This window comes from Fragaria vesca, linkage group LG2 (assembly GCF_000184155.1).
Source record: "Fragaria vesca subsp. vesca linkage group LG2, FraVesHawaii_1.0, whole genome shotgun sequence".
Taxonomy (NCBI): Eukaryota; Viridiplantae; Streptophyta; class Magnoliopsida; order Rosales; family Rosaceae; genus Fragaria; species Fragaria vesca.
This window is the reverse complement of record NC_020492.1, coordinates 11927106-11953496: the sequence shown is the minus strand read 5'-3', so window position 1 is coordinate 11953496 and position 26391 is coordinate 11927106. Positions and strand designations below refer to the sequence as shown.

At 37.3% G+C, this 26391-nt stretch overlaps 3 protein-coding genes and 2 pseudogenes across 3 annotated transcripts; 3 read left to right on the top strand and 2 right to left on the bottom strand.

The window, feature by feature from the left end:
- Window positions 1-715: 715 nt before the first annotated feature.
- LOC101313959 lies at window positions 716-3058 on the bottom strand (annotated as a pseudogene).
- Window positions 3059-3803: 745 nt separating this feature from the next.
- On the bottom strand, window positions 3804-6584 carry LOC101313677 (annotated as a pseudogene).
- Window positions 6585-6887: 303 nt separating this feature from the next.
- LOC101299254 lies at window positions 6888-7962 on the top strand. Its single transcript, XM_004290334.1, has 3 exons — window positions 6888-7194; window positions 7285-7358; window positions 7454-7962. Exons 1-3 carry the CDS (start codon window positions 6981-6983, stop codon window positions 7766-7768), a joined length of 603 nt encoding a protein of 200 aa, XP_004290382.1. The 5' UTR covers window positions 6888-6980; the 3' UTR covers window positions 7769-7962.
- Window positions 7963-9841: 1879 nt separating this feature from the next.
- On the top strand, window positions 9842-11752 carry LOC101298958 (pollen-specific leucine-rich repeat extensin-like protein 4-like). Its single transcript, XM_004290333.1, has one exon. It carries the CDS (start codon window positions 9842-9844, stop codon window positions 11468-11470), a length of 1629 nt encoding a protein of 542 aa, XP_004290381.1. The 3' UTR covers window positions 11471-11752.
- A 9994-nt stretch (window positions 11753-21746) lies between these two features.
- LOC101298669 lies at window positions 21747-26262 on the top strand. The gene is made up of 9 exons (XM_004290332.1): window positions 21747-22076; window positions 22269-22457; window positions 22788-22885; window positions 23517-23598; window positions 23704-23907; window positions 23980-24236; window positions 25202-25292; window positions 25377-25593; window positions 25865-26262. The coding sequence occupies exons 1-9, from the start codon at window positions 21909-21911 to the stop codon at window positions 26071-26073; spliced, it is 1515 nt and encodes a 504-aa protein (XP_004290380.1). The 5' UTR covers window positions 21747-21908; the 3' UTR covers window positions 26074-26262.
- The last annotated feature ends 129 nt before the right edge of the window (window positions 26263-26391 follow it).

Genomic DNA, 26391 nt, shown 5'->3' with positions numbered 1-26391 from the left:
AATCTAGTTTATGTTTTTGGCTAAGAAAATAACTATCAACTAATTCATCATAACCATTGACCATTCTCACTCTCCACTACATGCAAGGTTCGACCGGCACATTCAGCACATTCATATATGCACACACATTGGCAAAGTACTCAGACTACAACAATAACAAAATACTCAGACTACTACTTGACAAAATACTCACATTTTGTAACCAATTACATTGGCAAAGCTCCACACTATTCACATCAACTCGATATCAGACTGCATAGCTCGAAAACTACAAATATATGAAAAAACAAGAGTTAATAAACATGGATCCTATTTTGAGATGTACAAAATGTTGCTGATTAAACAAACACATGTATACGTACCAATCAAGTAGTCTTTATACATACCAACCAACATCCTACATATTGGTTCTAGGCACATGAAGTTGCCACAGATGCTCAACAAGAATGTGTTCCTCGGTCCCTAATAGCCAAATGATTGCTAATAAATTCTTCAAACTCAATTGTGTGATTATGTGAAACTAGCAGATCTTCAAATTGCCTTGCAAGAATTTCATGATCATTGGCTGCAATGCGTTCGGCACGTTCATCTTCCATGATCATATTGTGCAATATAACACATGCTTTAATGATCTTTTGAAGAGTTTCACGATCCCAAAAACGAGCAGGTCCCTTCACAATTGCAAAACGTGCTTTAAGCACACCAAAAGCTCTTTCTACATCTTTTCAGCATCCCTTTTGATGAAAGTAGACCACGATGGATATATGTCATCAGCCAAATAATATCTCATTTTATAGTCATGATCATTCACCCTAAAATTGACCGGAGGAGCTCGGCCTTCACGGAGGTCGGCGAATAAAGGTGAATGTTCCAACACATTGATATCATTGTGGGAACAAGGTAAACCAAAAAATGAATGTCATATCCAAAGATCTTTTGTTGCAACAACTTCCAGAATTGAAGAAGGTTCACAATGATCTACACGAGAAAACATACATTTCCAAGCAACTTGACAATTCTTCCACTTCTAATGCATACAATCGATATTACGAAGCATTCCTCGAAACCCACGGCTCTCACCAATTGATAACAATATGCAGATATCTTCAACAGTGGGTCTTCTCAAGTATTGAGCGCACATCAATAACCGCTTGGACAAACCTTCTCAAAGCTTCAATTGAAGTGCTTTCACCAATTCTAATATAGTCATCAACAACGTCTGCCCCAACTCCATAGGCGAGCATTCTCATCGTAGATGTACACTTTTGTAGAGAAGACAATCCAAGGCGGCTTGCCCCATCTTTTTTTTGGACAAAGCAGGAGTCATGATCTGTTACCCCATCTACAATTCGAAGAAACAAAGCTCGATGCATCCGAAATATATCTTCTCTATGAATTGGATTTTCAGAAGGGAACTGAAATTTACACTCTTAATTTTACAATCCACACTCGCACTTTTCTCTTTTGGTAATTTAAATCTTGTCTTTAGTGACATGTGTTTTGTCTTTTTTGTAAAAACTTTACCTAAAAAGGAAAAATGAGTGTGGATTGTAAAATAGGGAGTGTAAATTTCACCTCCCTTTCAGAAAAGTAATCTTTGAATAGTCTTTAGTGTCCTTGAAGACGTTGCCTATCTTGATACAGCCTACCTGTAATATAGCCTCGATGTCTTCTCCTTCCCTTCTCTTCTTGTAAAGCCCTGATTTGTAAATTAAGCAATTCTTCGTCTGATGATGAATTTGCAAGATCCAAAATTCTTCGTCTGATGAAGAGTCAGATAATTGATAATACATACTCATGAAAAAAAACCCAAAGAAAGAAGCAGAAAGATGAAAGAAAAGATGAAGGAGAGACGAGAACTGGGTTATGGTGATAGATGAGAACTAGGTTTCTGAAAAGTAAGAGAGAACGAACGATGAAGGAGGCGACATAAATTAGCTTTTTAATGAATGACTCTTCTCCTAAGCTAGGTCAAATTTGACAACCTCTTGCCTATAGCCAAATTCACATAGGAATTGACTCTTTCATTGGAGAGCCCATTGGGCTGTCAAAAGTAGCTATTAGGCTGCAACAAAAATTTAAATTTGACTCATTTGGAGGGCAAAATCTGGACTACACGCGTTGTAGCGAACGCCAAATGGATCCGTTGACGGAATGGCAGTTTTGTAATTTTGGGTCGTCTCGGTAACTTCTTGATTTCACAGTTGTACTGAGGGATAGAACAGAGAATTTTCGTTCCCCACACGTGTCTCAACTCTCAAGCCTTCGTCTGCTGTACTTCCTATTTATTTCAAGTAGATCCTTGTATCAGTAGATATTGAAGAAAGTGCTCGGCTCAACCATTCTGCAGTGATGAGGCACATCCTGACCAAATCCCAGTGTTCTGACCCTAACACTTTGAAAGGATTTCTAAAATTGATTTTTTTGCCATGTCCAGCAGTGTGATTGTCAAATACCTCATCCAATATTCAGTATATTCAGTTAAGTTATCTTCATCATCCTGTATTTAGCTCATCAAACAAGTAATTAGACTAATCAAATTCTTAAAGTTACAGACATTAATATTTAGCATCATCAAACAAGCAATTAGACTTCCATTGAGGAGCTAAAGGATACTCGTCTTTTTTATTGTTGTTGTTGAGAATGGGTATGGTATGACTATACAAAGAGAGACTCTGGAAATGGAGGTAGGAGTATGAATGAGAGAAAGAGACGAGGTCTTTGATCGTCTTGTTGCGAGATTGAGCTGATGAGCTTTTGACTTTCGTTAGATAGCTCTCAAATGAAGAACGCACGCTTCGCTTTGACTTTTGGTTATCCTGGTGCTTCTTTGGGAAGGTTGTTACCAAGTGCAATCGGCGAACCCAGTACTGCCAACAAGAACAAGTGCAAACTGAAATGGAATCGAGAAAAAAAAAAAAGTGCAAACTGAAACGACCGCCTTTTAGATCACAATATTTAGTTACAGACGAAGTGCTTTTATAAAGCAAGACTGGCTTTGTAAGGCGTATGCTTCATCAGCAAAACTACTTACCAGCAATTCAATGTCCTTCCCCATTACCAGCAACACTGCTGGATTTGCTTAACCAACTTGAAACCCCCTAACTCCAGTAGACATGATGAGAACAAAAGAGACATGTTACTTCTCATGAATAGCTAGCATAATGCCAGATACTAGTAGTTGAAGCTCCATATCTAAACAGAACAAGATTAGAGAATACAGGCAACCTGTGGGAAATATAGTTGCCTCGATACATTAGCAAGGGCAGAGGTTCCTACTGTAAGTGAATGCCATACAACTTCATATATAACATAAACTGGAAAACCACATATGCTCATCACCTACTTAATGATTGTCAAGTATCATTTATAAGACAGCAGGTGGTGATACGTTTGGAATGGAAAACACCATTTGCAGTTGCACAAGCCTTAAACATCTGAGAGTCATGTCAGATCAATGCCAATCCCACACCAGAGACATGGAACAAACTCAACATGAACCAAAAATGAATATAGTTCAAATTTTAAACTAATGTAACAAGCTGTGTTACCGGAGCAGAGAAATTTAGGCAGCAGGCAAGTACATTTTGTCACCAAATAGGCAAATTCTAATTGAATACAAAGCTCTTAAATGTTTTAATAATTACAAGACATTGAGAAAGAGAAAAACAAAAACAAATAAAGAGATTTAAGTGAGGAAGAAAATCAATATCATTCTACAAGGGCCAACGCTTGGTCAGTTTAACACATCCTCCGACACCTGAGCAGAGTAATTGACAAAACGTTTGGCTGCAGATCATATTTCACAACATCTCTTGTGACTTTCTCACGCAACGACCGACCTTCCTCTTGAAATCATCTCTCCGATCTCTCCATTCCTTCTGCAACACACAAACCAACATGACGTTAGGATCAAATATTTATAAATGAAATGCAATATAACCAGAACTCCATAAGTTAACTAAACAGTTACCACAACCAGAATCAGTACATAACCAGGAAAACTAAAAGGTTTCAAATCATCAAGTACGATAAATTTGAACATAGCCCATAATGGATCCGCACAAACTCCAAAATATTAACACAAACAAATGCTTCGCTCATAACACAGCATTGCTAAACAATCATGAAGCAACTAAAGCTTCTTCCATCATCCAAATGGCAAGAATCAAGTAACCAGTTTACTTCATTATTGCAGCCTAAAAATATGTGGTTATAGGCATAGACTCTACCAAAGAAAATCTTCAGCCATCCTACATTTTCCCAGCATGGAGCCCTGGAATATGACACAGATACGTCCTCTTTGTTAAAATATTAATAGCAACAACATGCTGTTGCTCATAAAAATAACCATAAAATAATGTGAAACAGAAAAGAATGGACAATACATTCTTGACATAACTCAAACCATGATTATTGTTAAACGAACAAAGTAGAATAAATCTTCTTACAAGGCCAATGCTGTATAAACCCTAACCGTTAATGTCAAGTGTAACTATCCAAAAATATTCAACAGAATACTTATGTAAATTAACATTTTACATATTGACAAAATTATGAGTGTAGATATATGTATATATAGGTTCTTCTTATAACCTTCACTGCATCAAAATATTCAGAATTACGTAAAGGATAGATTTGAAAACAGAATGAATAGTGATACTACAGAAGAAGAACCACTTACAGCAGCTTCGACATTTGCAGGAGATTCGTCATTTGGACTGGACATCATTGATATTATACTCAACACTATGCTTTCAAGTCAAATAACCCCATTTTTACATCAGTTAGAGCAGCACACTTTTTTTTTTTTTGGGTCAAAAAGCAAGAAGGGTCACTGGTTAAATTCTATACAGTGTTCGTTGTTTATTAGCTACATAAGAAAGTAAAATCAGAAAAGGGGAAAAGCAATGAAATTAGTTCCACTGAAAAGATTTGACTAATACTGGAAGGGAAAACGTGCTCGAAATGGCTAACTACAGAAACAGGCAATGTTAGGACACTAATCCCTTTTCTCGAACATTAGGGTACACCTCAGAATGTTACAGTTGATACATCTGATGAGCTTCAATGGCTTATATCTATGTGGTGTACTTATATGATCTTATAAAGCTCTGTAAAAGTTATTGCCATTAGATCATGAAGACGCAAGTAATGTATGTGATGCCAATTTTGGAAATTCATCCTCTATCTCCATTTGCATTGATTTCTCTACAGTCTAGCCCTAGGACTTCCACTCTCATTAACTTGTAATATGTTTGGAAATCAAAATACACCAACAATGTCCTTTGACAATATGTTATCCAGTCAAGCATAACTTGATGGTTTGATACATGAAATCTGAATAGGTCCATAATAATAGTGCTATGACTTCCACTCTCATAAACTTGCAAGAACACCATTAATGAGCACTGACATTATGCTATCTGTTTTAAGTGAAATGAGCGTTGATATTAATGAGCATTCACATTTATCACCTATATAAGCTAGAAACTATTGCTTAAGACATTTCATCATTTATTTTGTATGATGACTTTGGTTTACTGGTACCATTGACTATCTAATAAATATGGATCTAAACCATCTTTGTCTTATCCATTTTCTTATTATACTAGTGTCTGGACAATACAAATTCAATGAATCAGACTGAAGGTAATGCAGAATAGCCCATAGTGGCAGCAGGTCTAGCAAAGCTCAGAAATTCAGAAGAAATCCTTACCGTATGCACAGGTGCCCAACCCTCGCTTGCAAGCTCATAGCCATTTGGATCATCAGCAGGAGGATGAAGAATGGAAATGCAAACGCGCCCATCAGGATAAACTTCAAATGAACAAGAAACAAGAAACAAGATCAATACTCAACCGGAAAATATCAAACAAATGATATAAACAAGAGACAAGTGATAGAAAGAAGAGAAACCAACCATTGGGATGCCATAACTCTCTGAAGTAAACTTCATTGTTGGAGGGCTGTTCGGGTAATTAGAAGGAAAGCTCATGATGGCGTTGAAAAATCCTCCCTCACTGCAATTAGATATAGGAAAGGACGAATATGATAAGTAAAGAACTTGATGAACACCACAATAAACCTCATTTTGTACATAAAAAAGAGAAGAAAAGAAAGGAGATCACTTAAACACTCAAACAGTTGCTGTGTTCCTCAGGAGGGAATGCGCAGGATCTAGTTCCATGCAATTTCCAGCTCCAACCCATTCATAAATTCATTGATTTCAAGCTCGTGAGCCTCTTTCGTATCCAAAAATGTGCACCACGATCTACTCCACCTTCAACCCGTTCTTCAGTAAATCGATTTCAAATCTCCGCTAATTCACCCTCTCGACGGCAGAGACGTGGCTGCTCTGTGCAGATCTCCCGCCAACGTCATATTTACCCCCCCCCCCTCTTTCTCACCTCACCGGCGATTCCATAAAAGCCATTCTATCTAAACCAGACGGCGACAATGACCAGGAAAACGAGCGTCATTTGAGAAATCCCATCGATGCCCCTCAGGTTTTGCCTCTGCCGATGAAAGATCGCCGCGTGTTTAAGCCCACTTGTGGCGTACGGGACTACGGCGTAGTGCATCGCTTTCCCATTTGGAGTTGTTCTAAGAAACTTTTTAGGCGCAAACCGCCGCGTTTTACCGCTATAAAACAATCGCCGCCGCTGTTTTTCCAAATTCCACGACCCCCACCTGTGGTCCTACTTTGCCACTTTCCCCCCAAAAGTCACCCATTCCGGTGACCGCAGCGTCTCAAAAACCTCTAAATCCTCCACGTAACGGCCTTTCCATCACAGCCTTGTAATACTAACACCCCTCAAATATCTTAAAAGAAAAAAGAGAACCCAATAAAATATCTCATCCTTATCCATTAAAGCCAGCCAAGTGTTACTACAAAACAAGCAAAACCCGACCCAAATCACAAATCCTGAAACCAAAAACCAAAAACCAAATCTTGAAACCAAGTCTTTGAACTAACAATGATGAAGTCAGTCTTGCTTCGTCCTTGTCCTTCTTCTACGCTTCTCTTCAAATCACACACAGAAGCTCACCCTCAAAAAATGGCTTCCACTGTTCGTTGCTCTTCCAGAAACCAAGCTCACATTCCGAAGCTCGAGCCCTTCAGCCGCTCCAAGTTGGACCGCGCCATTCAAGGCCCTACCCTGATCGAAAAGTGCGAGAACGAGCTCTCTGGTAAGTTGGGTTTTCAATGCACGATCTAAACCGTTGTTTGTTTTATTGTTTATCAATGAGTTTGTTTTAACTATTGGTATTATGATACAGATTACTGTTCGACTCTTGAAGGAGACGAGTCTTATGGTTGCTGGAGGGCCTACTTTGAGCTCAAAGATCTCGAGGCATGGATCATCTTGAATCTCAAAAGAACTTTTTTCTTTTAGTTCTTCTTTGGTTATGATATTCTTTTTTCTGATGTTTTGATACTGGGGTGCAGAAAGAGACGCCGAAAGGAGATGTGGAGAAGCTGATTTTGCAAGCAGGGGGGATAAAGTCATTAGTGGGGTGTTTGCATGGAATTGCTGCAATGCAAAAGGGGAAGACGTATGGATTCAATTCAGCAAAGCCAGTGGAAGAAGTGAAAGCAGGGGAGAGGCTGTGTCCTATACCTGATGGGTTGCCCAAGTCAGCTGCCGAGCTAGAGGAAGAAGAGAAATCAAAAATGCCCGATTCGGCTTTCACGAGGCTTCTCAGGATCAAAGGGACTCATCCTGCTTGGTATTCACTGGCCCCCGACCATGAAACAGATTGATGGCTTTGTCAATTTTTGTGAACCAAGCTTGCATATGTTACATTATTTTGGGTGTGTATATATATGTAGGATTAGGGGTTAAGATGGTGTAGTAGTGGTGTTTGCAGCCTTAAAGGTTTGGTTTTAATTCCCATCAACTCTTGTATGATTTTTTTCATGAAGCTGAATGAATAAAAAATTTCAAGAGGTTGATCAAGTTATTTCACTTATTTGTAATCAGGTTGAAGATAACTTCAAGGACTAGATCCTTTATGCTTGCACTGTCAGCCTTATCTTCATTTAGCAAAACTAGAAGAGGAGACTCATCTTACTTTTGAAATAAATATCACAGTACAATGAAAAGGACAGTTTGATCATATAATTTAAACAGAGAGTACAATTTTGATCAAAATGTCTATATATTTTTCAATCTTTCAGTTGAAGAACAACTGAAATAATAGTACAAAGCAAGTATAAAGTATTAGGTTATCATGTCCCAACGAAACTCTTTTGTTTTGAAAAGCAATTCATTGAAACAAACTAACGATTACAATCGAAGGGCATCTCTTATGAAATCGGGAGCAATAACAAACCAAGTTTGGCTATCATTGTTTCTTAAAGCATGAGAAGCAAATCCATGAGCTATTGAATTTGCTTCCCTTGGAACATATTGAATTCTATAACCAACATGATTTTGTAGCAGTTGTCTAACTTCATCAACCATCAGACTCATTGTAGAGAGATCAGGATCACTTGCATGAATAGCTTGGGCCAATAAAGAACAATCAGATGGATTTTCCTCCAGCATATAATGGTAAAGATACTGATGCATGAATATGATTATTAAAATAAAAAAAAAAAAAAGAAATACTGATACATTCAGCTCTTGTGGAAGATACTTATGAGCAAGATTTCAATTTCCAATGTGCTTTCGATGCCTGCTGCTCTTGAAGCAAAGTTCTCCACAGAACTATCATCTACCTCAAAACACTGCGCCTGTAAAAATTTTGAAAAGTTTCTAGCAGCAGAATAGAGCTCCAACATGTCATACCAATGTGAACTAGAAGCAGAGGCAAGACTGACAAGCTTTACTAATTTTAAAAAGTAGTTATGGGCAGTTGCTTTAAATTTGGTTCCTATTGAGTAAAGGAATCGTGCTCTTCCAAGAATGGTCTGTCAATGCTTGCATGTGGTGAGTTCCAGAATTTTCACTAGTCTGTAGAAATTGCAGCAATTTAGGTTTCCAGTTTCTGATGATCTCCATTCTCTCTTCCTCCCTACAAAAGTTACAGTGTGGGTTGCACATGGTTTGCCAAGTTAATAATTTTTTGGTTCTTTTTGGATAATTTGTAACGTTACTAAATTTGATCTATAACCTTACCAGAAACTCTCCAGTGCACTACAAAATCCACTCCTGTTTTCCTCTATTACAATGGCAAAGAGACTAATACATTAAACTATAGTGGAAATACATTAACTGTGAACTATATCAGTGTTCTTAAATTACCTCTCCCCTGAACTTCTGAAGCATACATTTATAGACTCCAGTACAACAGAAAGATTGAACCAACTTCCCTAACTCTTTTTCATACATTTATAGAAGAAAAACCAATAGACAAGTTTCATTAGATTCAAATCAAATTTTTAGTGCTACGATTACTGGGAAGGGTTGTTGTTCCAATTTTGAATTTGATTTTCAGTTTAATTGAATGGATCCTGTATTTCTAAGAATGGGGTACTTGTGATCTGCTTCAGAGTAGTAGAAACTAACAGCAACATAGCCACATAGGTACAGTGGCATGGGTTTCAAACTTCTGATGATCTCCATTCTCTTTCCCTCCACAAAAAGTTACAGTGTGGGCTGCACATAAACTGTTTAGCTGTTTCTGCAAATTAACAGAATAACAGACTTGAGATTGAGAAAAAAATCACAAAACAACGAAGTAAATTCTCTTGTTCCGCTTCTTTGACTTGAGCTAATGCCTGTCAAATGCCCCAATCAAGAACCTCCTTTCATTATATATATATATATATAACATGTTCTCCATCTCCAAAGTTTTCATAAGCAGCCTTGCACTAACTAATGTGACCAATATGGCAACTATTCTCACACACAAAGCTTTCGGCTTCACTCTCTTGATCTTCTCCATTTGCCTTTCTTCTTTCTCAACCCTCACCTCTGCCTTGACCAATGCCGAAGCCGCATACATAGCGAAACGCCAGCTCTTGACACTCCCTGAAAATGGTGATCTACCAGATAACTACGAAATCACAGTCGACCCGAAGCTCACATTTGCCAATGACAGGCTCAAGTCAGCCTACGTTGGCCTCCATGCATTGAAAGACGTCATCTACTCCGACCCGACTAACTTCACGGCAAACTGGGAAGGACCTGATGTGTGTAAGTACAATGGGGTTGTATGCTCTCCGGCACTTGACAATCCCAAAGTGGACGTTGTGGCTGGTCTGGACCTCAACCATGCAGACATCGCAGCTCACTTTCCAGTCGAATTTGGGCTTCTGACTGATCTGGCTATGATCCACCTTAACTCTAACAGGTTATGTGGAATTGTGCCCAAGGTCTTCAGGAGGCTTAAACTCATGTTCGAGTTCGACATCAGCAACAACCGATTCGTTGGCCAGTTTCCGACGGTCGTTCTAGAATGGCCGGAGATTAAGTACCTTGATCTCAGATTCAACGAATTCGAAGGGGAGTTGCCTCCGAGTCTGTTTTTGAGTTCGTTGGATGCCATTTTCTTGAACAACAACAAGTTCAACTCAACAATCCCAGACACAATAGGAAACTCTACGGTTTCGGTTGTGACTTTTGCGTTCAACCAGTTCAGTGGGTGCTTACCTAGCGGCATCGGGAATATGTGTACTGTGGAGGAGTTGCTGTTCATGAACAACAACATGAGTGGGTGCTTTCCTAACGAGATTGGGAATCTAAAGAATGTGACGGTTCTGGACGTGAGCAATAACGGGTTGGTAGGGCCGTTGCCGGATAGTCTTTCTGAGCTGAAGACCATTGAGGTTTTGGATGTTGGGTACAATCAGTTGATAGGGCTCGTGCCGGAGAAGATATGCAGCTTGCCCAAGTTGGAAAATTTTACGCTTGCTTATAACTATTTCAGTGGGGAGGATCAGAAATGTGTGCCTAATCCATACGAACAATTGACATCGAACGATGAAGGTAACTGTTTTCCTGGCAGACCGAATCAGAAGAATACAGAGACTTGTAACCCTGTGGTGACCAGGGTTATTGATTGTAAATACAGTTGTCCCGGCCCTAAACCTGTGACTCCAAAGCCCGAACTGCCTCCTACTCCAAAGGTTGAGCCACCACCGGTTCACTGGCCGCCACCACCAGTTTACTCGCCGCCACCGCCACCGGTTCACTCTCCACCACCTCCAGTGCACTCTCCACCACCACCAGTTCACTCCCCTCCAGCACCCGTTCACACGCCACCGCCACCACCACCAGTGTACTCTCCACCACCGCCAGTTCACTCCCCACCACCACCGGATCACTCTCCACCACCACCAGTCCATTCTCCCCCACCTCCGATTTACTCCTCTGAGTCCTCTCCACCACCAGTTCACTCACCCCCACCTTTCCAGTCCCCACCTCCTCCAACTTCACCACCATTCCTCCTCCCACCAAAGATTGGCGCACAGTACATGTCACCACCACCACCAATTTCGCAGGACATTAAGTTTTAGCTTTTTATTATTTTTTGAATAAGAAAAGGAACTTTTATTGATGAATTAGTTCAAAAGGTTACAATCATGCTGGAGAACATCTAGGACATTTAGGAGCTTGATTGAACCAAGCTTCTGATCTCTGACCAGACACAAAAGGCAATATATATTTGCAAGTCTGTGCGCTTCCATATTGCAACTCCTATCCTGGGAGTACATTTGATCTAAGACACCCTGCAAGCCACGTACTCGTTCCTACCTTTATGTCATCAACTTCAATGTTGCCCAGCTCCATCAGCTAATAAATCTCTATTTGTGATATCATGATGAACTGCATCGATCATGACAGTCAGTTTTAATGGCAACATATGCTTGCATTGTATGCTTGTTTAACTATTTCTTTTATATATATAATTATACATACTACGCCTTTCTATGTACGTGTGTTAACTAGCTAGATGCATGTAGTCGAAGTTATTACACACCGTAATTTTTTTTTTGTTACAATACTGACATGGCCGTTAAAGATATTGTAATTTTTAACGGTCACGTTAGCCATTTAACTGAAAAAGTTGACGGAATAACAATTTGGATGAAAAATTGTGACTTTAAGGATCATTCAGAGTAACATAAAACCACAAAGACTGAACAAATGTCAATTTCAAACCATAATGATTATACAGTATTTTATCATTTTTTTTAAGATCTAATTCCATCCTAACAGCCCAGTACCTATTGGTTTAGTAACATTTGTCTCCCCTTTGTAAGTGAGAGATCGTGAGTTCGACTCGTTGTTGCATTTCAGTTGTTTGTTGATAAAAAAAAAATCATCCTAACAAAACCTAGCATGCAATTCTAATGCCGCCAAGGCCATGACTATCCCATATGAGTTTGTATCTATCATTCTATACAAGTTTCAAATCTTCATCCAGGTTCAAAACCAATATTGCAAAACCACTTAACCCACATAAACCTTAATTGCAGAATTTCACTATGAGATTTGAAATTGAGAGCATGTTTGAATGTATCCTCATTACCAGATTTGTGTTTTAGGGTATGCTTATGTATAAGGTGATTTCTAAAGAATATCAACTGTGGAAACAACATCTCATAATGATTTGAACAAAAACAAAAACAAAAACAAAACTCATCAAGCTTCAATCATTGTTCCCAAATAATAAGGACCAAAATATGTACGTCATAGTTACCCACGAAGCTTGATGTTTGTAGAGATGATCATTTTAGGGGTCATGGCAGTTTTGATTAGTATCTTTAGTACCTGGATTTTATGAGAAAAGCACGTTTGGAGAATTCATGAGATTGGTGAATTAGGGTTTCAGATAGTAAAAAGCAAGAAAACTAAAGGAATTTATAGTTTTTAATTTTTTTTTTATAAGCTTAATCAAAAATTCCATGTCACTAATAATATCAAAACAAAAGTGTTGACGTGGCCATTGCCACATCATTTTGTATTCATTTTTGGTAAAATTATATAGTCTATGTAGAACTACTCTTTGATAAATAGTATAAATTTGTAAATTTGATAAATGAGTAATGCTACATACACCAAATTATTTTACAAAATATAGATACCGAATGACGTGGCAGAATCCACCTCACTGTTTTTATTTATCAAAACTAGTGAGATGGAATTTAACTAATTTAAGATATAAATTTCTTGAATTATTTTAATAGAACAAAAACTAGAAGAGATAAACATATATACAAGAAGAACCCTAATTCACCCTTCTAAGTCTTCGTCTTAACCACCATCCAAGCTTCCTCTTTCTTATCAGATCTACCTTCTATAGATTTCTCTATGTGCATATATATATTACATTCGAATTCGATCAGATTGTTTGGAGACCTACACATTGATGGTTGTTTGAGGCTCTAAAGCTCTTATATTGGCTCAATTCTCTCACTTGATGCTAATCAATACCAATTGGAATTACTGTTATGTATTTGAAGCTTCACCTGGGAATGGTAAATATAAGCAGATTGACTGGGTATAGCAAATGACATTCATGAACCAGATCTCCCAGTATGGAGAAGATCAACTCCAACTCCAACTCCAATTAGACTTGGAAGTTGGAACGAACCTCCAATTAAATCATGAAAGGGGAGCTACTCACACCAGGGTATACGTTTTCAATACGTGAGCATATATAGTTCTACATAATTAAAACCCAATTTGTTGCATTAAAAACAGAAAAAACCCTAGATTTGTCAGTGTTCACTTCCAAGTATATAACATGCGAATGATGATAATAAAAAGCTCAAAGCCTAGCTAGAAAAAAAATTATATGAATGGCACCATAACAGTTAGAATGGACTTTTGCAGAAAATAAGTAAATGCATTTTGGAAATTTGTAATGACATAGTGGAAAACAATTTTGAAAATTCAATCCATGTAGGAGATGATGTGGCAGTGCCACATCATTTGGGATATAATTTTGGTATAAATTTTTAGGGTCTCAAGCATTTTCCTTGATAAATAGTATAAATTTGGAAAACGAATTGCTTAGTGACTATCTTACTCTCTCCAACCCAAGCGGTGCCTAGGGTTTCAGTAAATTCAAAAAAATCTTCAAACTCTGCCATGGTGGAAAAATATCCTTCTCCTGATTGGTCTCTCTCGTTGATGGACACCAATCTGGCTCAACCAAAGTTTCCTTTTAATTTAGTCGGCCAAACTACGATCATTGATTGTCATTCTTACCTGGTGGGTCATCTTTTGGGAGGCAAATCCAAGTTCCTAGGTTTTAAAGGTACGATGTCTTCTATTTGGCACATCAAGTGAGGCCTCTCAGTGCATCATGGAGGTGGTAGATTTCCGTTTCAATTTGATAGAGTGGAGGATATCTCAATCGAGTTTGGCATGGTGGACCTTGGTTCTACCATATTACGATATGATGGTGGTGGTGAATGGTTATGACGGTCACCAATGGAAGAAGTTCCTTTGTTTCAACTGGAAACTTGGGTTACAATCAAAGACTTGCTGGTAAATTTGAGGCATAAGGCAGCCTTAACTTGCATATGAGAGTCTATTGAAACACTTGTGTGCACTATGTTATCCAGCGCTTTAAAAGAGAGAAGCAGAACAACGTGTTTAGGTTTGTTTTGATGTTCGTGACAGGGTGCACAATTGGATGTTGTTCGAAGAGTAACCTTCACAGTCACCGAAGCCTGAGTCGATCCATGAGAAGATCAAAGGACACTGTGGAGCCAGTGGTCTCTTGGCATCATATCTCTTTACATGAATATGATGCCAAGAGAGGAGGTTGTGGTACTAATGATTGAGAATGCAATGCTAGTGTTGATGAGTGCGGCTTACAATTCAACAATTTTTACAGGCAGTGGGCCCAATGAATAATGTATGTTTCAAATAAATTGTTGTACGCAGCCCTGGTGAACCATGCATAAGAAAATGTGTTGGTTGTCATTGAACTAAAATACCCATGGAAAAGTATATTTAAGAACTAATTTCAGTTTACCCCCATCAACTTTAGGTCGATCATCATGTTAGTCCTTAGTGATTTTAGTGGGATTGAATATAATTTGTCTATTTTGCCCTCTTTCTGTGGGCCCAGCGACTTCAAATTTGGTTTCTTTCTTAATGCAAGTCATTACATGACGGGGGAATTGGATGGAAAACAGATGTATGGACACGGCTGATAGAAATTGAAAGTCAAGGGGTGTTTTTGATGAAATTGAAAGAAAATGGACTAACATGATGATCGACCTAAAGTTGATGGGGGTAAACTGACATTAGTCCTATATTTAATTTAAGTGGCAGTGGAGGACAACTTATCTAACGTTGTTCAACATAAGAATGAAAAATTATAGATTTCTCCATAGAGGAAGAAAATTAGCCGTCCAAAAAGGAGTAATAAATCGTCCCATTGTTGGCAGGGACTTGGCTGCTGATCTGGACGCGCCGATTAAAATGAATCTCCAAATATAGTCCTAACCTGAAAAATAGAAACAAAAGCTTGACAACATGGTGAAATTTCAAAACTCAAACTGTTCCACTATACATAATCCAAATACAGTAGATAAGAGAAGAAATCATCAATGTACTATACCAGCCAAATCAATCTCCTTCAGTGCAGTATTTTTCACGTACTTAGAATTCTTACTCTAAACATCAACCAAAACGATATAGTTTTCTTTGTTTTTTTCTTTGTTTTTTTTAAATGCTACCCACCTTTGTCAAGTGGGGTTAACTAAAGGGATATAGTATTCTTGATGAATCCATGATTAAGGTTCATACATAAATATATTCAACCCAGCCTTAGTAAACGATAATGGTATCTTCACATAAAAGGAAAATGATAATATATATTCATAAAGCTAGTGATGGAACCAATGAAACCAAATATATTCACTACAAACATGTTCATCCACATATGATGCACACACATTTTTCATGTACTTCTCATTTGACATCTGTTTAACAATAACAAATCATTAGTAGTACACCTTTAGTGAGGTGTTTGCAACTGAGAAAAAGCGAACAAATGAAATGTATAAACTGATTTCTGTATTGGAGCATAAAGAAATCATACATAACAGTTAAAGATAGATCTATTTACTGATCTTCTCGTACCATTTTTTCCAGCTGCACAATGAAATATTGGGAATGGCATAGGCCAAAGCCTTCACTCAGCATGATAGAGAAAACCAGGTAAGTAGAACTCAACTCATCATCATAGTTTTCAGTTGAATTATACATGTGATTAATTGTTTTGTTAATTTAAGGTTGCATCTTTCTCAAGTCATTGCAAAGGAGAAACGAAAGAGATTTTTACAACACAAACGGAAAACGGCATAAGAAGAACTTTGCAGACTCTTTAATACCAGCAAGAGATGAATTACATAACCGTGAACTTCTCTGTGTGGAGCTCGATCATTTCATTGCACTAGCAAATTCAAAGATGTCACTGTAAGTCATCTATCTTACCCTTTTTCAAATGCAACATGCTTGTTATAATGCTATTTCAGTATAACTGTTTCTCTATTGATATTGTCTATGTGCTCTATAACAACATATCATCAATAAGCCTTGACAATGTGCTCTATGTGGAATTATTATTCAGAATCACACACTATGTTTAAGTGCACATGTAAAATAAGCAAAATGCACAAGACTTATGCCAAATAAACAAAAGTTCATGTCTTAACTAAGTTAGATTATCCTTAAACGAAAACCAATCAATGTTTCTAAAGGGTAGTAATCACAATAAAGAGTAGATTCGCAGATTAATCTGAAATCACTGTTTTTGGCTCGTTGATGAAAATTAGGATTCAGCAGGCAAATCGTCTAGAATGGAAAGAGGACAGCGCTGTATCTTTTGTATAAGTTCTAGGAAAGTTAGTTTTTCAAGATTTTATTAAGATTTGTAGTAGACTTATGTCTATTAGGTTTAGGAGTCCTAAAGCATGTTGTATCAGCAGCCCATATATCTATAAATAGGAGCTGCAGGGGGTTTTCTAAGGGTAAGACAGAAAAGATCCTAGGGCGCTAAGCACAATAATGGTAACATATAATAGTTCAAATTATTGAATAAAACTTCAAATATATAATATGATCACTGTATCATACTGGATAATATCAAATCATAATATTTTGCATTAGTTGCATAGGACTGATAGGAGAAACTAGTGCCAATAGATGCATCAACAAACATGATTTTTCTTATATATTTTTCTTTTTGGTCGAAATGATTTTTCTTTTGTTGTTTTCCTAAGTGGTTACACAAATATCACTTACTTTGTTTTCCTAAGTTTCATAGGACTTATGAGTATAATTTGATATCACTTGTTTAAAGCTTATTTTGGAAATGATATTACTTTAAAGCATTCATTTCAGTTGATCAAGAAAATCATCCAAATACTTATCAATTTCCATTTCGCCCCTGGTTTAGTCACATTTAAATTAAGTTGAACTTATTCTTTTCTTATCAGTTTAAAATTTTAATTTATTGAGTTTTAAAGTTGAGACATCAAAACACAAACTCGGAATAAATAGGAGAAAAACAAATCAAATACTTTTTGCAACATCGCAATAATGTTTGCTTCATCTTAGGAGGCAACATACCACTCCTAACAGTTTGCGTACATGACAATGATGACATCTCTAAGATTTCTAGAGGAACAAAAACAAAAAGTTAGATAAGAAAACCATATTTGTTACATAAACCTAAAAAAAAAAAAACTACAAATTAAATATCCAAAAATTAAAAAAAAAACTTTTACCTCTTTCCGCTTCTTCACATATCTCAACATCCTCACTAGTGGGCACATAATGCAAAGCAATAGTTTCATTTCTAAGCCAATTTTGTGTACATATCAAGGCTTCCACCGTTTGGACTTAGAGAGCTTCGATGTGGATTAATAACCCTCCCACTAATGCTAAAAGAAGATTATGAAGATATAGTAGACACCAGAATAACTAGAATATATTTTGTAATGCGGGCCAATATAAGAGGCATATATAAGAGGCATAGGTGACAAAATTGAAGAGTCGTCTTTGGTTTGAGCAATTGACGAACACGTGCTCCAACCCACTTATCAATGCCTGATTTATGATCATAAACGTAAGCCCACCTGTCATAGGCTATGCCATCATCGTCTAAAAATGGGAACCATTCAGGTATGCCTAAAAACTTACCGGACAAGATTTTGTTCAACCGTGGCACAATATCCATCTCTCCGAATCATATTCTGTCTTGCTTCACGGACGTAGGATTTGCATACGGCAGTCTAAATATGGGAGAGTTAAACCGTTTTTTTTGTCTTATCCTCCTCATGCTTCCTACAACCTAGATTGTTGGATGTGTTCATCAAGTGTATTGGCAACTTATCCTCATAGTTTTCAGTTGAATTATACATGTGATTAATTGTTTTATTAATTTCAAGCTGCATATTTCTCAAGTCATCGCAAAGGAGAAAAAAAGAGATTTTTACAACACAAACGGAAAACAACATAGGAAGAACTTTGCAGACTCTTTAATACCAGGAAGAGATGAATTATGAATCTTGAATTAGTGATGAAAGAGTTTTGGAGTTTTGGAGAACAATGCTGGTCTGCCTGGACTGGAGTGAGGTGGTGAAGAAAGAGATAGGGTTTATTTGGGAGGGTTCTTTTCATAATGAATGAGGGTAGAATAGGATTTACAAAAATTCATTAAATTTCTCCGTGTTTTCCAACCGATTCCCACAAAAGCAGTTTCAAAAGCGTCTCCTACCCTTCTTCTCTAAAATCCACTTTTAAGAGAATCTATTCTTCTAAAATCAGTTTTATGGGTTGTTACCAAACACTTAAGGTTAGGTCCAGAATCACTTTTGACCCCAAATCAGCTTGGGAATCCCTACCAAACTAGCCTTTATATTTGTGGGTACTTCCCATCTTTCTTTTTCTGTTTAGCCACTCTTCCGTTTTATTCTTCTCTCCCTACCCGCGGTCTCTATCTTCTTTCTTCCTTCCCTACATATATCTCTACCTAATTTATCAATTCATCAACACTAGACAATTAATCAAATTAAATGGGTTTTGATCACGGGGATCTCAACTCCGTCAAAAACCCAAACTTGATTTGCACCCACCTCGCCAGCAAAACCACTCTCTCATTTACAGGGGAGAGATCCAAAGACTCATATGCGAGGCCTCTAGCTTCATCACACTAGGCCAAGCTCAGTCTCGCGGCGGTTATGGTAACTTCCACTCTAATAAATCTCTAGAATTTCTTTCTCTTGTGTTTGTTAAAAAAAAAAGAATTGAATTTTAGATTGAAATGGAAATTGGATGCATAAGTGAAGATTGAAATAGTAATTGGTTGCAGAAGTGAAGCTGGAAAAGGACGATTTCGGAGCTACGCTTGAGATTCCATCTGAACTTTTTTTTTTTCTTCTTCGACTGATTACAAACCCGAGAAACAGGCATGATTGGTCCGATTCTTGACGACTCGGGCCTTTACCAGTCCTAGTAATTATTAGTGCAGAGACCAGCCCGGTTTTACAGTTACTAGTCCGGGCCCCGTCCTTGAAAAAATAGACCCAAAGGGAATGTTGCTATTATGCAAGGGGAAGCTAAAGGACTGCATATTTAAGCAACGATTAAACCTGAAAGACTGTTTATGTGATGGAGAAAGTAGGAGAGGAGGCTTATTCCTCTTCTGCTAATATTTTTTTAGCTTCTTGTGGTCACAGACTCACAGATTCAAAATAGTGTGGTTGTTACTTTTTATTATAACCTCTACACCATTCTTGAACTGTCAAATAGAAGTGTTATAAACTGTTAAGAAAAGTATGTGTATTTTAACTGTTGAGTATAGTATGCTAGTTTTGTAGTCATAAGAAGTAGCTCTTATTGTTGGCCTTTTTAGGTGTATTATCCTAATACTGTTTATTGAATGAAGTTGGTTGATTTTCGATTTTAAAAAATAAATAAATTCAAAACTATCTAAAATAGTAGAAGTTCTTATATACACGACATGTAAGTACACTGTGTAATTATAGTTATTCATATGTTGGGCCCACCTTGCATGTATATTAAAGTTAAAGATCTTAACCATTCACATGGTGTGGTGTATTTACACTTGTGTAGTGAAGATTCTCCTGTTAAAGTAGAGAGAAATGATGTATACAAATTTGAAAAATCGCTAACCAAAATGACTTTTTAGCTACTTTAGCTAAAATATGACTACAAAATGGCTTGCATTGTTAAAGATGCTCTAACACCGATGCAATTGCCATAACTTTTTCAGTGCCACAGGAGAACCATTTCAACATACCTAATGAGGAGGAAGCCGCCACATGATATTTTTGACATATCGTAAAAGTGTAAAAAATTACAACTTTCAACTGAAGTAAAACCTAAGAGACCTCAAATCTTTGTTGGCTACTGTGGTTGAATTAGATCCGGATCCTATCCTCATATTTCTCTCCTAATGTTTCCTCATAGATGATCTTGACCATCTATTACTAATCAAGGGCTAAGATGTTTCTTAGTAAATATTTTTAGATATGTTCTCATCTCTTCACCAATCTCATTCTCTCTCTACCCAAATTCTCGTAAGATAGATTACATCTCTAGCTCTCTCTCTCTCTCTCTCTCTCAAATCCTCTCCCCCTCCGTCTCTCACACCTCCCTCACAACTATTTGAATCCTCTCAATTCATATATACCATGAGATTGGTGTATTATGCTAGTTTGAAAGTAAAGGTCATATCACATACCCATGAGATTGACTGAGGTAGTGTAAGCATCATTTACAGTACCACAGATACATCTGGTGATTGTTGATCATTGGCTATATTGAATTCAATATTCTTTAGGAAAATTCATGGTTAAATTGAGAACTATAGAAATATAATTTCCTATTATTGGGTAGTTTTGGGTGCCTTTTGAACTGGATTTGCTTTTGGGTGCCTGCTAAACTGGATTTACTAAGTTCTGTAAATGAGTTTTGATCACAAGGTGTTGCTCTGAGATCTCCTTCATTTTCCTGATAGTTATGTTTGGTAACTGAAATTGATACACTACTACAAAGCACTGAAACTGATATACTACTACAAAATACAAGTCTTGTTTTAAAAGAGACCAGCTTCCACTAGATTTCACACTAACAGACAATCCTTCTTCCCTTTTAGGCTTTTAGTCTTTATTCAATTCTCCACATATTCAAATCATTCAATACTATCAAAGTACTCTAAAAAAAAAAAAACTGAAAAACTGCAGGTCAGACAATTACCAAAGCAGTGAATAACTAAATAAATGTCCAGACTTTACTTTCATCGACGATGAAAGACATTACTGTTCCTTTGCAAAACTGAAAGAACCCATTATTCATCTCTATTTTAGTAGAGGATTTGAGAAAGAGAGAGAGAGAGAGATGTAATCTATCTTACAAGAATTTGGAAGAGAGAGAATGACATTGGGGATGAGATGAGAAAATATCTGAAAATATAGACCAAGAGACATCTTAGCCCTTGATTAGTGATGGATGGTCAAGATCATAAGATGAGGAAACATTAGGAGAGAAATATGAGGAGAGGATCTGGATCCGGTTGAATTGGGGCTGGAGACTAAAGAGAATATATTGTCTTATACTGATATAAACCTTAAATTTATTTCATGATTAATTATCATCATAAATAAGGTATGTGAATAACAAAATATGGCGTGGGATCAGTAAGAACATTTCTATGGAAGTCACACGTGTTCAGTCACATGTGACACCCTAACCACCGTCGAACAAGTGAAGACCAAAACGACGTCGCTGGCGTCCATTGCCTTCGAAATCACGTTTGCAATGAAGCGGATGCCCAAGTAGAGGTTGGGTCCGTTTCAATAACCTTTCACAAATTTGAACTCTCAGTTGAAAAATCAAAAACCAAAAACCAAAACCAAAAAATCGAATCAATTTCCTCAAAACTGCTTAAGATCTCAGAAAATGGAGGAAGAGAAGCAGCAACTCAAGGAAGAGAAAGCTCCTTTGCAAGAAGCAGAAGCAGAAGCAGAAGCACCGGCGGCGAACAGTGGAGGAGGATGGGGCGGAGGCTGGGGATTCTCCTCTGTTTTCTCAGATCTCCAGAAGGCAGCCGAAGAGATCTCTCGCAATGTAAGTATCTCTAGGTTTTCATAACTGCATTGGATTTTCTATTTAATTTTGGGAAATTAGGGTTTATAAGGTATTTTTTGATTTGGTAATTTAGGTACACTCTTAGGTTGAAGTAAAGATTTGTTTCTACAGTCCAAATTGGATTGGTTAGGTTTATTTTGTGTTTGAGTGGTGGTGGCTTTGTGGATTCAGGCTGCGGCGGCTGCTCAGACGGCAGCAAAGAGCATTGCCGATATGCAAACCCCGGCCGAGGACTCTGAAGAGTCTTCCAAGGAGGAGGAAGGGGATAGTGAACAGGAATGCCAAGATGAGCACGAGAAGCGACGAAAGGCTGCTCTGGAGAAACTGGAGAAAGCTAGTGAGGATTCGTTTCTCGGCCAGGCAAGTGCATTATTCAATTCATAAGGGGTTGCATTTTGTTGGTATTATTGTTGTTTTTGTGATCTACAAGTCTTATTTGCTTTGAATTTCTGCCGATCACATCTTTGCGTATCTTAATTCGCAATGTTAGGATAAGTTTCTTCTATTGAGTTCATTTTGCGCGTTTCTATATATTGCTTATGTTAAACTGAATGACGTTTACAGAAACTATTTCTTTTGATAATCCAGCATTTGCTGCTTTTCGTTCACATCAATACATATCTTAAACTTTATGGAACTTTGTATTTACTCTTTTTGTTCCCTGTGAGTGATGTTGCTTCATATTTGCAGCATCTAAAGGTACTTGATAGTTCTGTGGAGAACTTTGCTTCTGGAGCATGGCAGGCTTTAGGAAGCGCTTTTAGAGGTGGCACTGAATTAGTACACAAGTATGTCCACTCATGAATGTATTAAACTATTAATTTATCTGCTAATATGACAAAGGAGAATAGTAGTAGTTTTTTTGAATGCATGTGGATGACTTTATTCCGTTTGGTTGTGCGTCAGTCACGTTTAGTTATCAACAGATGCTTACTATATTTTCTTGGTTCTTGTGGAAATTATCTTGGAAAGTTTGAATGAACTAGGATGCGGTTTTGAGTTAAGATTATGGAATTGATGATATTATTTTCATAAGTGTGAATACCAGATTAGGAACACAAATTGTATATTGAACTTGGTTAGAATCAATTCAACAGTGAAATTAATTAATTTTCGTTTGTATGGAATATTGTTTATTTGACAGTTGTGACTGTTCCTAACTTGATATACAAAGTTCATATGACTGTTCATTTTACTTTTAGATGTGGTCCCCCCTCTCGTCTCCCAATCCTTTTTGAAGTGGGGATGGAGGGAGAGGAGATTATAAGTTCCATTTTGTATTAGGATTGTAGATTTTAGTGAAGATGTTTTCATAACACGAGGTCGGGTTGATTCATGTACAGTTATTTGAAGTTATAATTTGTTCTATTGACAGTATTCTGAGGATGTAACAAACAACTTTTGTTGTATGTTTTCTAGGATTGAGCATTCTGCTGTGAACCTAGCGGAAACAATCCAGCGAGATGGTCCTGGTTCTGTTGCACCCTCATCATTGCTAGAGGTATGCATTTCCCTTGTACTTGGCTGGTCAACTTTTTAACGGTTTCTTTGCCTTGGCTTGCTAACTAATATTGCATCATTGTGTATTTTTGATTTCATGTTACAGACCGGAAAAGCTTTTACCTCAAAGGGAATGCAAGTGCTTGAGCTAGTAGGCAAGGAAACCTTGGATCTTCTTATCACAGAAACTGGTATTGAAGTTGATAAGAATTCTAAGCACTCTGATCAAGAAGGTGAAGAGGATCAGTTATATGAGGAAGTGGGGTTTGATCGATGTTTCTACATATATGGAGGTCCAGAACACTTGGAGGTTACCCTTTTTAACTCTTAAGTTTCATTTATATTAAGGAATAGTTTATTGAAGCTATTGTAACACTTTCAGGAACTTGAAGCATTATCCAGCCATTATGCACTAATATTTAACCGTAGAAAAGGAAAATTATCACCAGAGCAGAAATCTGTTTATGATGGAAAGCTTAAGTTGGTTCAGCAGATTTTTAGTCTGAACTCTGAATTGGAGGGAAGTGGGCCTGAGTCGGACAAAGGCAAGAAAAAAGAGACCGGAGCTGATGGAAATAGTGATGAGATGAAGAGCTTACATGATTCAAGTGTCAGCAAAGCTGCTGATATGGCTGCTGGGTAATTTTACCTTGTCCATTTCCTACTTTCATGTTATTTTGAAATCTTTGATTATATGAATGTAATTAGTTGCATGGTTTCTTGAACTGCTATTCTAGTTACTGCTTTTTGGACCAACATTATTTGCTTGTTATCTGAGTTTTAAGTCTATATAGATGCATTATCTGTTTCTTTTCTCAATTTTCCAATCATCCATATAAAAAGAATCAAAAAGATTTTCTAGGGAGGTCCAATCTTGGCTCTTGTTTCACCCCACATATATTTCAGTGAGGAGAATCTGTTAACAAATTATCTGTGGAAAGAAACTGAGAACTGAACTTAAAATTCTATTTTCTGCAATTTCTTTGGATGCCCAAAGATGTCAGCATAATGTACCTGTGTAAATTTTGAACCAGGCAACCTGAAAACAAACTTAATATGAAATTTCAAGTCTCAACCATATATATGTTTAAATTCTGAGCTATGAAACTATATCATGTCATTGTGGCACTTGTGTGCTTAGGTAGGCATCTCAGTCTCCATCATTTTGAAGAAGTTGTTATTTTCCCAGAATAATTTGTTAATTGAAATATTTTTGGATCAGATAGCTCAGCATCTAATCAGTTTTGTACATGACATGCATAATGTCTATTTAATGGTGGTATGTGAAAGCCAAGCCTTGTGAAAAATTGGAGGGTTCTAGTATGTTAAGTTCCAAACCTTGTGCCATTTGACCAGCCTCGTCACTAATCATATTTTCAATTTGAGTTGCGTACAATCAATTGAGGGGAATTATCTGCTCATCTCATATACATGTCCTTGAGTGACTGCTGTCCTTTGCATTAGAAATATGTCTGGTCTTTTGTACTTTTTTTTCTTTCATACATATCTTGGTTTTTTTTTTAATTATTACCTTTAAAATTTTAAGGTTACAATTGCCTATTCTACCAAGTCTCTTAGCATTTTCTGTACTTAACATTTTTCAGGTTTACAAGTGCCTTAGCTGGACTAGCTGTTAATGATATAATTCAAAGAACTACCGGCAGATTAGAGAGCCTTCACTCAGAGGGGGTTCATGTATGATAGTTATATTATATTCTAATGGTCTTGCTTCTGTTGGTTTAGTGTTAGTAGTTTTGACATAATTTTATCTCTTTGCAGAGACTCTCTGAACTTTGCTGCTCTGCGGTGTCTCAACTACTGATGCTTGGTAAAGCCGTCATATCTAATGCAAACAAAGCTCAGGCTGAAGACATGGATGCTGATTTGGGGATTATTGACTGGCCTGAAGATTCTGTTGAAAAAGCAAAAATAATCAGATCAAAAGCACAAGCAATGACAGGATATGTAGAAGCGGTGTCCAGCAGTTTCATTACAGGTTGGCTTAGTTGGCTTCTATTAATTACTTCTACTACGTTTGAAAGATGCCATGAGGCCTACGATATATGTTTACTGTTATAAGTACTCTATCATGAGGTATTTGTTACCAAGGAGATTACTCTTTTGTCATAGCATCTACATAGTGGTTTCAAAGCTTACCAGTTTTTTCCACCGATTCATGGATCATTGATACTTATTCATGTTTTATGTCATAACCGTCCAATATTCCTGAATATGATATTCTACTGATAGTTCATGGAACTTTTCAGGCATATCTGATGTTGCCGAAGCTTATGTAGCAGCCATAAAGGGTGCTGCAGAATCACAAGAAGTGCTTCCACAGACATCAATGCAGGAAAAAGCAATTTCCTTCTCTGAACATCTCCGTAGTGACCAGACAACAGCTTTAAGCAAAATTCAGGACGGGCTTCACTACTTGTCTTATGTGGTGGTTTCAACCTCTATGCCTGCTGCTTAATAACCCAGTTCCTTTGACCTGTCATAAGCTATATATTTGATTAGCTTTGTAAATAGTCACTCCTGGAAAGTGGGTTTGGATTCTCTTGTCTGTAGTGTTGTACCACTGAATATGAGTTCAATATTCTTTTCTGGAACTCTATAATGTTCATCTTTTACAGTTTAAGAACATTGAGGATAGTTAGAGATCATATATTGCCTGAATTAAGGTTCAACACTTGCTTGGGTTTTTATCACCATTCGATCGGATCATGAATTGTGGCATGTTATCTTCGGTAAATGTCATAATATTTTGGTCTGCATCCATATAGGGCTCTCC

What these genes read in the sequence shown, in the direction of transcription:
- LOC101299254 (XM_004290334.1), top strand. Translation starts at nt 6,981, where the DNA reads ATGATGAAGTCAGTCTTGCTTCGTCCTTGTCCTTCTTCTACGCTTCTC. An exon ending in GTGCGAGAACGAGCTCTCTG is followed by an intron (nt 7,195 to 7,284) that starts GTAAGTTGGGTT and finishes ATTATGATACAG; the next exon opens with ATTACTGTTCGACTCTTGAA. An exon ending in TTGAGCTCAAAGATCTCGAG is followed by an intron (nt 7,359 to 7,453) that starts GCATGGATCATC and finishes ACTGGGGTGCAG; the next exon opens with AAAGAGACGCCGAAAGGAGA.
- LOC101298958 (XM_004290333.1), top strand. Translation starts at nt 9,842, where the DNA reads ATGGCAACTATTCTCACACACAAAGCTTTCGGCTTCACTCTCTTGATC.
- LOC101298669 (XM_004290332.1), top strand. Translation starts at nt 21,909, where the DNA reads ATGGAGGAAGAGAAGCAGCAACTCAAGGAAGAGAAAGCTCCTTTGCAA. An exon ending in AGGATTCGTTTCTCGGCCAG is followed by an intron (nt 22,458 to 22,787) that starts GCAAGTGCATTA and finishes TCATATTTGCAG; the next exon opens with CATCTAAAGGTACTTGATAG. An exon ending in GGCACTGAATTAGTACACAA is followed by an intron (nt 22,886 to 23,516) that starts GTATGTCCACTC and finishes TATGTTTTCTAG; the next exon opens with GATTGAGCATTCTGCTGTGA.